The 14,400-nt window shown below is 37.8% G+C and overlaps 1 protein-coding gene across 5 annotated transcripts in view; it reads left to right on the top strand.

Annotated features, from left to right (window-relative positions):
• The window catches only part of PPP4R1 (protein phosphatase 4 regulatory subunit 1), a 61,260-nt gene that overhangs the window by 28,905 nt on the left and 17,955 nt on the right, over positions 1-14,400 (top strand). For all 5 annotated transcript variants that reach the window (XM_039219088.1, XM_039219086.1, XM_039219087.1 and 2 more), the window contains 4 exons: positions 25-90; positions 766-924; positions 5,043-5,170; positions 12,064-12,587. In XM_039219088.1, coding sequence (XP_039075019.1) covers positions 25-90; positions 766-924; positions 5,043-5,170; positions 12,064-12,587 — 877 coding nt within the window. The remainder of the gene's footprint in view (positions 1-24; positions 91-765; positions 925-5,042; positions 5,171-12,063; positions 12,588-14,400) is intronic.

Below are 14,400 nucleotides of genomic sequence, written 5' to 3'. Positions count from 1 at the left end.
CGTCACTGATGTTTTTGTTGGCAGGTCTGTGCTGCCAATTTTGGAGATATTTGCAGCGTAGTTGGCCAGCAAGCTACTGAGGAGATGTTGGTAAGTATTGCAGAAATGAAGGGGTAAATAAAGGAGCAAGCAATACATTACGCAGTTAACACATGAATTTGAGACACATCCGTTCACAGTCACCTTTTATTAACACAGTTCTCTGAATGTAAACCAGGAAGATAATATGACTTTGGGGGTTTAAATTTCTGTAATCCGGCCCTTGAATTGTATTTAGATGATAGTTTGTTAAAAATGAAGGTATGTGATGTGTAAGAACCATTGATTTATTTTTACTTCTCCCATTTCTGTTAAACAAGTCAGTTCTTTATTCAAACAAATCTTTAACTGCAACACTCAAGTATTTTAAGTGACAAATTAAACCTACCGCTTGTTTTTATAGGGTTAGTACATGGGATATACATGCTTCAAGTATGATATAAGTTAACATACACGGAGAGTTTCTGAAGCCCTCTGTTAGGCAAAACCGTTCAGGTGCAAGCTTTTGAGTAACACTTCAGCTTTATTTGTTGGTTTTGCTCTTCCGTAGTCAGCAGTGAATTAGGTGTGATTTATTTAAAATCACTGAGTATTAATACTACACAGTTCTTCTAAATTGTTATAGGAAAATCTAATATTTTTAAAACACTGTGAAAGCAGAAAATGAGGTGAAAGTAACCACTGAAACCTGTTTCATCTGCCTAACAAAGCCCTATTCTTGCATAGCTGCCCAGGTTTTTCCAACTTTGTTCTGATAACGTGTGGGGAGTCCGGAAGGCTTGTGCTGAGTGCTTCATGGCGGTTTCCTGCGCAACATGTCAAGAGACCCGGCGGACTAAATTGTCAGCACTGTTTATTAATTTGATCAGTGATCCTTCACGTTGGGTAGGGTTTTGTCTAATTGTCATTTTTGTAAAATAATACCTTTTACACAAAACATGGTTTTGATTTCATAATTTAACAAATAATTTATTATTCAAAGTACGTTTACTGTTAATACTTTTAGGAGTAGACAGTAAGTAAACCTTTGTATTAACTTTGTTTATTAAACCAGGTGGAACTTCTGTACAGACGTAAATCATGTTCATTCTATTGATGTGATGTGGTATATTGATTCTCAGATGTTAAATAACTTTTACTCAGTCTTACCTGGTCATAGTGTAATAATTCTTGATGTGTTGCTGGATTCAGTTTGCTATGGTTTTGTTAGGGGATTTCATATTCTTGTAAAAGATAATGGTCTTTAGCTTCCTTGTGATGGCTTTTTGTTTTTGTTTTTTTTTGTTAACACAGTAATGCCTCATAATAGAACAAGTTTAGGAAGTGCTCTTTCCTCTTCTGTGTTTTGGGAGAATTTGTGAAGAATTGGTGTTCTCTTTTAAATGTTTAGTAGAAATCAGCAGTGATGTGATCTTAGTTTTAACTTCTCTTTGTGTGTGTGTGTTTTTTTGGGGGGGGTGTTTACTACTCACTTGTTATAGGACTATTATCTTCACTTGTTAAAGAGTTATTCAGATTATTTCTTCTTGAGTCAGAGTTGGTAGTTTGTCAGAATTTGTTTCATGTAAGTGCTCTAATTTACTGGTGTGTGATCCATAGTATTTACTTCATAATCTTTGTATTTCTCTAACGTTAGTAGTAATAGCCCTTCTTATTTATTTTAAATTTTTTTTTAATTTCTGAGAGAGAGAGAGAAAGAGAGAGACAGACAATGTGAACGGGGGAGGATCAGAGAGAGGGAGACACAGAATTTGAAGCAGAATAGCCCTTCTTTTTGATTCTAGTAATTTGAGTCCTGTCTGTCTCTTTGTTTCTCGACTAGTCTGCTATAGGTTTGTCTGTTTTGTTCAGCCTTTTACAACATTGGCTTCACTGGTTTTCTCTAAATTTCTGTTCTCTATTTCATTAATTTCCACTCTAATCTTTATTATTACCCTCTTTTCTACTTGTGCTCTTTTTCCAGTGTCTTGAGGTAGATTAAGTTATCAATTTGAGATCATCTTTCTTTGAATTACCATCCAGGATAACTGGCTTTCATCCTGAAGAGCTTCCTTTTGTATTTACTCTAATGTGAATTGAATAGATTTCTAAATTGAATCAATCTAAATTGAATTCTCAATTTCTGTTTATTGTGTCTTTTCTGACTCTTCTGGTATTCCTATTATACATAGGTTAGTACACTTAGTGTCCCACGTTTTTTGAGATTCTGTTCGTTTTTCCTCATTTTCTTTTTTCTCTCTGTTCTTTGTCTTGCTTAATGATATACCTTGTGTTCACTAATTCTGTTTTCTGCCAGTTCAGATCTATTTAAGTTTATGTTTTTATTTCAATTATACTTTTCAATTCTAGAATTTCCATCTGATTCTCTTCATTAACCTGTGTTTGATAGGACACTGTCCTCATACCTTCCTTTATTTCCTTATTCATGCTTTCATTCTGTTCTGTGAATAATTTATCGTGGTCACTTTGAAGCTTTTTTCTAAGTCCAGCATCTTAACTGTTCCCACATATGATTTCCGTTCCCTGATTTTTTCCCCAGTGTATGCATCATACTTTTTTGTTCCTTTGCATGCCTTTTATTTATTTTTTTTTTGAAACTGGTCATTTTAGATACTATAACAAATTTGGATACTGGTATCCTTCTCTGGGGCTCATTACAATCACCTGCTTATTTGCTTAGTGACTGATGGGAATGCTTTAGTGGACCCTTCTTCCCCCTCCAGGAGGCACAGCCTCGGGCATGCCCCCAACCACCTTGGGGTGACCGCATTTTGGTGGGATGGAAGGACGGCAGCCTGGGGTTCTCTCAGCTCCTCTATCCTGGCCTCATAAGCCGGGGCGGGGCCCATATTCTGAGTACTCATGCCCCAGTATTATGAGCCACATCCAAGGTGGAACCTCCATTCTACCCATGGGCGTCGAGCAGGAGAAGGAAGCCCCCATGCCCACTGTACTTGTCCGGGACCTGGCCTCAGCGCGAGAAGCTGGGGGCAGGGGGAGAAACCTCAGAATCCCTTTGGCTGGAAGCTAGAAGAGAGGGGCCCAGTGCTGTTCGAGTAGAGATTTGCCTCCCTGGTTCAAGTACTACAGACTCCTAAGGGGTTTTTACTGAGTATTTATAGATTTTTGTTGTTTGCCCTTAGAACCATGTCCAGGGGTGTTAAATGGTGGGGTTTTGGAGGTTTGGGTTTTTTTTTTCCCCGTTTTCAACTGTTTCACTGGAGAGCGGGTCAGTGGGTCTCCGTATGCTGTTACAACTAAAATAGATCTCAGGACCTTACCGTATTCAAATAGACTCTACATAGAAGGAAAGATTGTTAAGCCTTAGTACTGTTTTCATGTTTTTAAAAAATGTCTTCTATAAGTTTATTAGAAAAGATTATGTAGCTTATTTGAAGTTTTCATTTTGAAGCTTTATTTTATCATTGTTTTGACTCAGTGACATGCATTATTTCCTGTTAATTTGGGGATATGTTTATATTTAAAATGAAGGATTCCTTAAATCTGTCATTTGAGGTGTATGTAAATCCTAGGAGTATTTGGGACAACCTCAGAGTTTTAACAGCATGTGGAATAGACTATACTCATGCATATAATCTTAAAAGTTACCTTTTATGTTTTTATGGAAGTAACATTTATTTACTGTATAAAGGAAAATTCTGTAAGTTCACACATATGCTCCTTTTCGCTGTCTTGTATACAATTGTAGCCTTTTTTTTTTTTTTTTAACCAATTGAATCATTTTGGATTTGCTTCTCCCAAAAGGTAAATGCTAGTGATAGGTATACTTTTTCCTTTAAATTTTTTAAATGTTTGTTTTTGAGAGCGAGAGTGTGAGCGAGCATGCACGAGTGGGGGAGGAGCAGAGAGAGAGAGATACACAGAATCTGAAGCAGGCTCCAGGATCTTAGCTGTCAGCACAGAGCCCACTGCAGGGCTCGAACCTGTGAATTGTGAAATCATGACCTGAGCCACCCAGGTGTCCCTAATAGGCATAGTTTACATGTATTTGCCTTTATAGGATTTATATATGTCATGTAATCCTCATTTTATTTATTTAAAAAAAGTATTTTTAATGTTTGTTTATTTTTGAGAGATAGAGCACAAGGGGGAGAAGGGGAGAGAGAGGGAGACGCAGAATCTGAAGCAGGCTCCAGGCTCCGAGCTGTCCGCACAGAGCTCAGTGTAGGCCTGGAACTCATGAGCTATGAGATCATGACCTGAGCCGAAGTCGAACTCAACCAACTGAGCCACCCAGGCTCCCCATGTAATCCTCATTTTAAACCATGGAAAGGGTATTGTTATGCCTCAGGGGCAGGGTCTTAAGAGAAATTGGATTGCAGTTTCTGCCCCCAGAGTGGCCTCTGTCAGACCTTCTGCTTCCTCTCATGAATCCTCTCTTCCCCCAATTTTTTTTTTTTGTGATCTTGATGACAAAAATAATACAGAAGTGCAATATGAAACAAATAAATAAAATTCTGTAACTTTTTTTCAGCTTTCCTACTTGAGACAGTCATGGATAACAGTAGTATGTATGCCCAGATTTTTGTGAACTATTTTAAGTCAGTATTCTATTTCTGATTAAGTCTGTAGTTCTGGCACATCTGTCTTGTTTCCTTGTAGTAAACAAATTACAGTCTTTCCTACCAGAAAACGTGAGATGGATTATCACGTTTTTCTTTCTGGCTCTGTATTTTCTGTTTGGCAATCTTGGTTTCCTTGAGAACACTGCAGGGCCCCCGTTAGTGCCATGCAAATGCTTTATGGACTCTCACGTTCATATTCTCATGATGGAAATCTTCAAGCCAGGTTTTAAAAAGTTGAAAGTAAAAAAAGAGAATAGTTTATAAAGAATTTTAAATCCTAGCTGAAGGACCATTTATAGTTCTGAAGCTGGGAGGGTTTTTTAGAAAAACCTTATTCCTGTCTTAACCATACTTCAGTGTATGGACAGTAGAGGGTTAATAGTCCCTTATTTGTACCTCCTCTTTTTTTCCTCCTAGGTTCGCCAAGCAGCTTTTCAGTCTTTGGGACCTTTCATATCTACTTTTGCTAATCCGTCTAGCTCAGGCCAGTATTTCAAAGAAGAAAGCAAAAGCTCAGAAGACACGTCAGTAGAAGACAAAAATAGGTATGATTTCTTAAAACTTTACTTTCTAGCTTTATTGCTTGTGAACATGTTTTCATTTCCTCTATTTTATAATAAATGTTCTTTTTGGAGACTTTGCTACTTCATATGCTTGTAAAAATTGGTAAATGTTTTTAAAGAGCTATATTCTAAATACATTTGTTGAATGTCTCTGGTTAGTTGCACCTTAAATGAGAAGCTAAAGATGCATGTAGCACAGTGAGCTTGACCCCGGCCATAGAGAAAAGTATAGATGATAGATATGGTAATTTTTTAATTAATAAATTTATTTAATAAATTAGTTACCTAGTAAATCATCTGTTGACATTTAGAATAGATGAAGTAATATTTGTACAATTTAAAGAGTTCAGTTTTTTAAGGAGTAAAACCTAATTTTGGAATATGTTTATTTTAGCATATAGTCCATTTCTTAACTATTATTTTTTCCCTTCAGTCAGTTAATTTAATTGGGGATCTTGAACTCTGTCTACAGAATGATGATTATCTCTTATTGAGGGGGAAAGTATTGTAATGATTAGCACCAAATTAATGTACTTATTAACTAGAATATCAACTTTAAGTGTAATAGGGCAGCTAAATTTTAAAGTAAAAAGCACAACTCTGATTTTTATTTTTAAGTTTTTTTAACCCTAAAACATTCTGAGTTTTAGTTTTTAAAATTTATTATACTTAGGGGAAAAATTTCAAGCCAAACTTAGTGCATGGGAAATTTGCACTTTTACAGGTGCGCGCTTGAGATAACTTAGAACCTGGTTGTGAAACAGTCCCTACTATAATGCTTGAGTTACCATAGTGTCTTGTCCCTCCCTTGTCATGATGCTAATGGACATTTTCTTCTGTAGGTCTTGATACTGTGATATTTGCTTTCTTGGTGTTTTGATTTGGCAGTTCTTCCTTTCTTCTCTGCTGCCTTGTTTTACCTTTTTGCCCGTTCTCCTACTGTCCTGCTGAATAGCCAAACAAACCTGAGGTACTGTTTTTTGTAAAGGAAGAAAATCACTCTAAATCTGTCCTCCTGGCAAGCAAATTTTGTCAGTTCTTTTGAAAAACAGCTGCTGCAAGGAGTTTGAGAAAAATGATGATGGGGGGAATGTTATCTGTTTTCATTTTTAAAGTCAGTGTTCACTGCCTTGTTCACTAACTGATTGTACAAGGACAATTACATAACTTTCATTTTTAAATCTGGAGTCTACTAAGTGAAGATACGAATTTATAGTAAATTGTATAGGTCAGGGGTCAGCAAACTTTCTCTCAAGGCTAAGTAAATATTTTCAGTTTCTGCCACCACCACTCAGCTCTGCCCTCGGCAACATGACAGCAGCCATAGACAGTACATAAACGGACGGGCATGGCTGTGTTCCAGTAAAACTTTATTGGCCAAAATAGTTGGTGTGACTGTCGTGGCCAGTGGTTGTACTGACTGCCGGTGTAGGACATTATTGGAAGAGATGTGTAAAGGTAGCCATCTTTTACCTGGAAACCTTAATTCCTCTTCCGTTGTAATGAGGTATGTCTTAATGTCAAGTCAGTACTATTTGTAGCATTGGGTTTTCACTATATTGTTGGACTTCATTGAATCGTGTTAATGGTATAGGGGAGGGAAGAGAATTTCTGGCTGAGGAGGGAGTTGTACTATAAAAGCTTTTGTGTAGTTTTACTTCCTGACTTCAAAAAAAGATAGTCCTGTGTATTATTCATCTCAGAACTGTTAAGTTTGTTTACCGTCTCTTAATTCTATACTGGCTTTTGTTTTAAGCTGTTTTGTTATTTAGGATTGATTAATTGGTTGATTATGCAGAAATTAATTGAGCACCTACTATGAATCAGCTCCTGTAGATAGAAAGCAAGAACTTGGTTCTTGTTCTCAACATCCTCAGTTTTTCTAGAATCCAGGTCTTACAAAGTAAGCAAGTTTTTGACAGCCTGTTTCCACTACAATTTATGTATAATATAGTTTAATCTGATCCTGGAAACATTCAATATCACTTAAGATTTTGAAGCATTAATTGATTTTAAACCTCTGACTTTCTATACCAGATTTATCTTTCACTCACTTTACATCAGGCTATTAATGCTTTGAAGGTATTAATAAAGGCTACTTCCAGAACCAGAGCTAAATATTTAAATTTGCATTTTTAAATTATATAAAATAGGCATTTTCTTCTTTTTAGTCAAATCAGCTGTTATATTATTCTCTGAATACACTATGTTCTTTTGATTCTCCTTGCTTTCTGTTCAAGAAGCTGTTCTGTTCTATCCATATCTCCTTTAACAAAGTGTCAGCATGTTTGCTGTCTCTGGACTCACTTCCTCCACGAATCTTTTCCTGAGCTTTTTTGGGAAGTTCAGAGCTTTTGCGTCTTGGCTAACACTAGTACTGGAATGAGAGCTCTAATTTCTGATCCATAGCTTTTCAGTTGTGTATTTGCAGATATCACCCAGCAGTCCATTTGCTGTGACAATCTAGTTTGTTATTTTCGTGGAAAAGAACACCTTCACTGGGCCTGGCACATGGTTGGCACATAATAAACCCTGAGTGAATTGTAAGGAAATCTCAGAAGCCTTATGTAGCTACACCACTTATGCCAGCTTTTGTCAGTTTAGCCTCATGCCAACTGTGTGAAAGTAAGATTGCTGTTGGTACAAATTTATTTCACTGATGTGAAAACTTGATTTAGCTAATTCACAGTACTGGAAAGAGGTATATGTTCTTTACTTTCACGTCAGGATATAGAGCTTCTTTAACCAGATGTCCCACAGGTCATTTTCTCCTTGAAATACATGTACTTATTTTTGTAGGCTCAGAGTCTGTCAAGAACTCAGAGGGTATTAATAGTAAACTTAAGTAGACACTAAAGGAAAATTAAGATTCTGTTACAGAGATTTCTGGCTTACCCTCTGGTGTTCTTGTTACCTACATCTCTTAGGAGATAGGAAAATTCTCTCATTTTGCGGAATCCGAGGTCTCCCCAGTTTTCAAAACAATGTTTGCTTACGTGATAGCGTTTGGAAGTCTTGACAAATAAGAATATCAGGATTTGGGTATTTAGCAGCTTGATCTTGCATTGACTGTTAACTTAGCTCAAGGGAAAATCAATATTTAGATTAATTTTTTTGACAGTTTGAAGCAACCGTTATTCATACATGTAGTTATTCTTCCCAGAATTTAATAGTAGGAAGGATTTTTTTTTGTCTCTTTAAAATGATCCTAGGAGTCTTTTTTTTTTTTTTTTTTTTTAATATTTATTTAGTTTGGGAAGAGTGCAGGCAGATGAGGGACAGAGGATCCAAAATGGGCTCTGTGCTGACGGACCGTGAGATGATGACCTGAGCCGAATTTGGACGCCCAACCAACTGAGCCACCTCGGTGCCTCCATGCTAGGAGTTTTAAATACAGACTAGTATGGTAACAGCAGGCAAATAGAATGATTTGGCCATTCTTCTTGGCTAAGAATATTAAAATTTATTCTTTTATTTTTTTTCATGTTTTTATTTTATTTTCGAGAGAGAGACAGAATGTGAGCAGAGAAGGGGCAGAGAGAGAGAGGGAGACATAGAATCTTAAGCAGGCTCCAGGCTCTGAGCTGTCAGCACAGAACCCGACATGGGGCTCAAACTCATGGACTATGAGATCATGACCAGAGCTGAAGTCAGAAGCTCAACTAAGCCACCCAGGTGCCTCTAAAATTTAATCTTAATGGCCACAGTAAGAATAGTAATCAAGGAACTTCAGACCCATGGAATAGTTTTTGCATACTGTGAATGGCTTTTTTTTTTTTTTATAAGTTTATGTATTTATTTATTTATTTATCTTTAAGTGCTCTCTATGCCCAACATGGGGCTCAAATTTACCACCGCAAGATCAAGTTACACGTTCCACTGACTGAGCAAGCCAGGTACCCCCTGAATGACCTTTTAATTGGGTTCTTTATGTGTATTTTAAATGCAAGTACTTTTAATTTATCAGATAATAGATAAAGTCTTACAAGTTTTAACCCATTTGGTCCACACTCCCACCAAGCAAAATCTTGTTACTATAGTTTCTAAAAATTTAATTTCCATAGCAAAAATAGCACAGAGAATCCCATATACCCTTCAGATTCTCCAAATGGGATATTTTACTATATTTGCTTTACTGTTCTTTTTTCTGTGTTCTTTGAGAATGTTTTAGACATGATACTCTTTTTACCTTTTGTAAATATTTCAGCATGTGTTTTTCAAAATGCAGACATGGCTATATAACCACAGTCCAGTTACCAAAATTAAGAAATTAACATCAATATGGCACAGTCATGTAATCTAGAGATGCCATTCAGATTTCACCAATTATCACATTAAAATTATTTAAGCAAAAGTAAAATAATGTCTTCTAGTAAGGATCACATGACTGGAAAATAATCACGTAGAAGAAATTTAATTGGCATGGAAGCACTAGCTTCAGGAACAGTTTCGGAAAGGGAAGGATTTTACAAGTTGTCTAAGCCAGTCCCTCCTGTATGAATAAGGAGTAACTGCGGAATCCAAGTGCTGATTTATGGGGGTGCAGTGCAGGCAATAGGGACAAGGGCCTCAGATCTTGGGACCCAGCTCTCCCGCAGGCCCAACAACTCTCTTGTGTGTGCACACTGACTGACTCGAGAGTCCTAAAACAGAAGGGAAACACCAGAATTAAAATGCCATGTGTGATATGTTTCCAGATGACTTCTTACATAATTTTTCTACATTTAAAACAATGTGGACATTACTAAAGCCCGATCAGGGGGAATTGATGATTTCATGGTGGCTACTTACCTGGGATATTGCACAGGTGTTAATGTCCCCTTCCATTTTCATGGTCCTGGTAAGCCCCTGTTTAGTATCTTTGTGTCTGTTTCAAAGCATATACTGTTTCAAGAGAGCACCTTTTAATTTTTGCCCCACATTCACCTTCAAATTGATCTACTCCACCCATCCTTACTTCCCTTTCATATTCCTTAGAAAGAGGTGGCTCTTCACCCATTTAATTTGTGCACTTGTGTTCTTGAGCCCATGTTTGTTCTTCTCAAAAGACGATGCTTTTTCAGTGATTTCACCGGTCTCCTGTGCCTGCACTTCCTATGTCTCTTCTGACCTCTTTCAGGCGTCACGAGAAAAATGCCCCCACACTCACTCTGTGTGCCCATCGTGTTTTCGTTCACCTTTCTTGCCTCGCACACATTGAAGGCCCGCACACGTCCTTTTGATTGGCGACCTCTAGATCTGTCCCCGGTGTCTGACCAGTTTCCCATGGGCATCCCTACCTGGAGTGTGCCCTAGATAGCTCACTTAGCCTGTCCTAACTAACCAGAACCCATTAGCTTTCTCATTAAACTGTTCTGGCATTTTCCACTTTCAGTTGCTACTACCAGGATCTGTCCCGTCACGCTAGCCAGAAATTTGGCCAACTTTCCAGATTCCTCCCTTTGTTTCCCATCTCCAGCATGCAGTAGTAAACGTGCCCTGTTGGTCTTGTTGTCATTTGAATGTGTTTACTTTTTCTCTAGCCCCAGACGCCTTGTCTTAGTTCACAAAGTCATCATTGCCTCTCCCCACCCTTCCCATAGTCCCTGCCTCCTGTCTCCCCTCCACCCCATTTCCTACACTGCTTCCAGAATGCTGTCTCAAAAATAGCACATGTAAAATGCAGTTTTCCTAATTCCTGCATTATTCCCTATAGCCCATAGGATCCATTCTGTAGGTGTTTGGTATGGAATACAGTGGTTCTGGTGAAGGTTTTCACCCTGGTCACCTGTCATTCCCTTCTCTTCGCCGTAAGAAACTCCTGGCTGCTTTCTGAGTATGTAATACCTTTTCTGTCACTCCTGCCTTTGCATATGCTTTTTCTTCCTTGAATACATTTTCTCCTCCTTTGCTTCATAAACATTTACTGGCTCTTCTAAACCCATTCCTGTCATTTCCTCTAAGCCTTTCAATTTCAGCTCCATCCCCACCTCCTGCGCTCAGCGTGCGTACTGCTGTGCTCCACACTTTGTCTGGCAGGTACTTGGCTTGCATATTTGTTTCTCCTGTCTCCCTCCAATTGTAATCTCCTTGACAAGACCTGCATTTCAGTCACATGTGGATCCTCAATACTGGCTTCATTTCCTGGCTCCTAGTAGGTGCTCAATACATGTTTGTTAAATTTAATTGAGTCAGATAAAATATAAGGAATAAACATTCAGACTTATTGTAGTGCTTTAGTTTAGATAATGGATGGTAATAATCAGTGGACTTGAATTTGGGAGCTTGTACCATCTGTCCTTATTAATTACATTATGACTCTATTTTGGGAAAAAACCTTTGGGAGTAGAACTGGAAAGTGGAAGAAATTTTAAAAAGTTTATTCACACTTAAGTGAATTTTAATATTTTGTGAGTTAGGAAGGATCTTTTCTAACACTAGTATAGAGGTTTTTTCCTTTTTTATGTAAGCAAATAAGCTTTATTTCTCAGCTTTTCAGTATGTCATTGGAGCAGTGGTGATACCATAATCATAAGAATCAGATCATTTTTTAAATGCATTGTAGGCATTTATCTTCCTACAATTTCTCTTTTATTTAGTTTATTATTGAAATTAGCTTGGTATTTAAGAATCCTGGGATTCTACAGTATTATCTTTTCCGACTCCTGTATTGCTTTAAAATCTAGACACTTAACAGATATTTACATCTCTGAACACAGAACAGCTGATGGAAAAAGAAGCATTGCCAGTACACTAACTATACAGTTTGAATGGATAATATGTAATTTTTAATATTTAATGTGTCTAAATACTTTATGTAGTATCTTTCATTGAGTTTTTTCCAGTAATTATTTTTATACTTTCATTTCTTTTTTCCCCAAATGAAACAATAAAAGGATCAGAGATCAAGAAGTCCCAGACGATGTACAGATCAGGCCAGAGGATGTTTCTTCAGATCCCAGTATTAGTAATTCCAGTGTCAAACTGGAAAATATGGTGGAAGATCATGCTGAAACATCTAGGAAATCTCCAGGTGAAATAAGTGTTCCAATGGACAGCTCTTTACTTTGTACTTTGTCCTCAGAATCTCATCAGGAAGCAGCTAGTAATGAGAATGATAAAAAGCCCGCTAACTACAAATCTACATTACGGCCAGAGGGTGGCACCAGCTCACCAGATTCAGCTCTTTTAGATCAGGAATTGTACAACTCCTTCCATTTCTGGAGGACTCCTCTTCCTGAAATAGATCTAGATATAGAGCTTGAGCAGGGCTCTGGGAGTATCCTCAGCCCAGAGGGACCAGAAGAAACACCAGAAGTCACCATACCAGGTTCTTCAAATATCACTATGGCCACCAGAAAGGAGCTTGAAGAAATGATAGAAAATCTAGAGCCGCATATTGATGATCCAGACGTTAAAGGTATGGAAGAGTCTATCAAGTTCTTTACTCTAAAGCTGATATAAACGATTATTGGTGACTTTTTTCCCCAGAAAAATTGCCTGTTAAGAATTTATTTTCGGGGCGCCTGGGTGGCTCAGTCGATTAAGCGTCCAACTTCAGCTCAGGTCACTATCTCATGGTTCGTGGGTTCGAGCCCCGCATTGGGCTCTGTGCTCACAGCCAGCTCAGAGCCTAGAGCTTGTTTCAGATTCTGTATCTCCCTCTCTCTCTGACCCTCCCCTGCTCACACTCTCTCTCTCTCTCTCTCTCAGAAATAAAAAAATGAAACATTAAAAAAAATTTTTTTTTTAAAGAATTTATTTTCACCATAATCATGAGTTCTTGTCTTGATAAATACACTTAACCTGATATTTAGTAAATTTCATTTAGATAAGCTCATCACTGTGTTTCTGATCGTGGCATACATATACAGATTTGTTGATTTATAGATCACTCGCCCTGAAATTTTCACAGTCATTCAAACCATGCTTTATATTTACCATTTCACATCTGGAGCCCTGCCTTAACAAAATATTTTCTCTGGGCCTTACTAACTTTTTTATAAAATAGCAGCAGATGCAGTTTTGCTTTTTAAGAAGGGGCTGTGGTCCAGACAGAGGTATCTGTTTCCTGTGGACCATGGTGTTTTAAGAGTTGTAAACTGGATTTCTTTTTCTCACTTTTGACTTTTCTTTTCCATTGGGTTATACGTGTATCACCCAGATTCTTTCATTGTGACAGTAGCTCTAGAGGTGGTTTCAAGGTTAGAATAAAGAGGGTGTGTGTTCTAGGGCAGTCTGTGGGCGATGCGGCACGCTGGAAGGGTCCCCGTTGTTCTGCCCACCGCAGCGGGGACCGATGCAAGTATTATCTTTCCCTTTGAAGACTAAAGCCCTCCTGGGGGCTCTCTGTAACCATTCAGTGAAGTAGTATTCAGAACAAAACACAGTTCTGGAAAAGTCCTGTAACTACACGTCTTCAGATCGCCTATCGCTTTATGGATGTTTTTTTTTTTTTTTTTTTTTTTTTTTTTTTTTTTTGCCTTGTTAGTTCCAGAAGCTAAAATTTCTAAGCTGTCGGTTTGCTCAGTGTTGGGAAATACTATTTTTTTTAATGTTTATTTTTATTTTTGACAGTGGTCAGGCAAGCAGGGGAGGGGCACAGAGTGAGGGGGACAGAGGATCTGAACGGTCTGGTCTCTGTGCTGACAGCAGAAGAGTCTGATGTGGGGTGGAACTCATGAAGCACGAGATCATGACCTGAGCCGAAGTCGGACACATCCAGGCACCTCAGGAAATACTCATTTTTAAAGCAGATAAAGGGATATTTTTAGTATTCTTCTAAAACATACAAAACCTGCTTCTTTAAACTTTGAAAATTACATCAGTGGTGGTTAAAATCACAATTATCTTTATTTGGCTTTAATTTATCATTTTCAAGGATTTCCTGTGATAATTTTACACTTGGAGAAAAATTAAGTGATTTGACTAAAGACAAATTCATATCTTTGATATTTGAAAGTTGTTTTAATTTAACTGGCAGATGACCAGTTTCTTCTTTTTAACCTTTTCTGTTAGGTTTATTGGAATATAATTCAGATCTGTAGAATCCAGTCTTTTGAATGGACACTTGTGTAAGAGTAGACGCACATACAGTTGTGTGTGACCCTTACCACTGTCAAGATGCAGAACCGTTACCATCAACCTAGAACATTCCTTTGTGCATCTATAGTCAGTCCTTCCTTTCCTGCCCAGCCACGAGCGACCACTGACCTGTTTTCTGTCCCTGTGAT

The sequence above is a fragment of the Hyaena hyaena genome, unplaced genomic scaffold (genome assembly GCF_003009895.1).
Source record: "Hyaena hyaena isolate Hyena2069 unplaced genomic scaffold, ASM300989v1 scaffold_786, whole genome shotgun sequence".
Lineage (NCBI taxonomy): Eukaryota > Metazoa > Chordata > Mammalia > Carnivora > Hyaenidae > Hyaena > Hyaena hyaena.
Note: the sequence above shows the minus strand (reverse complement) of the source record. Positions and strands in the feature narration are given on the sequence as shown.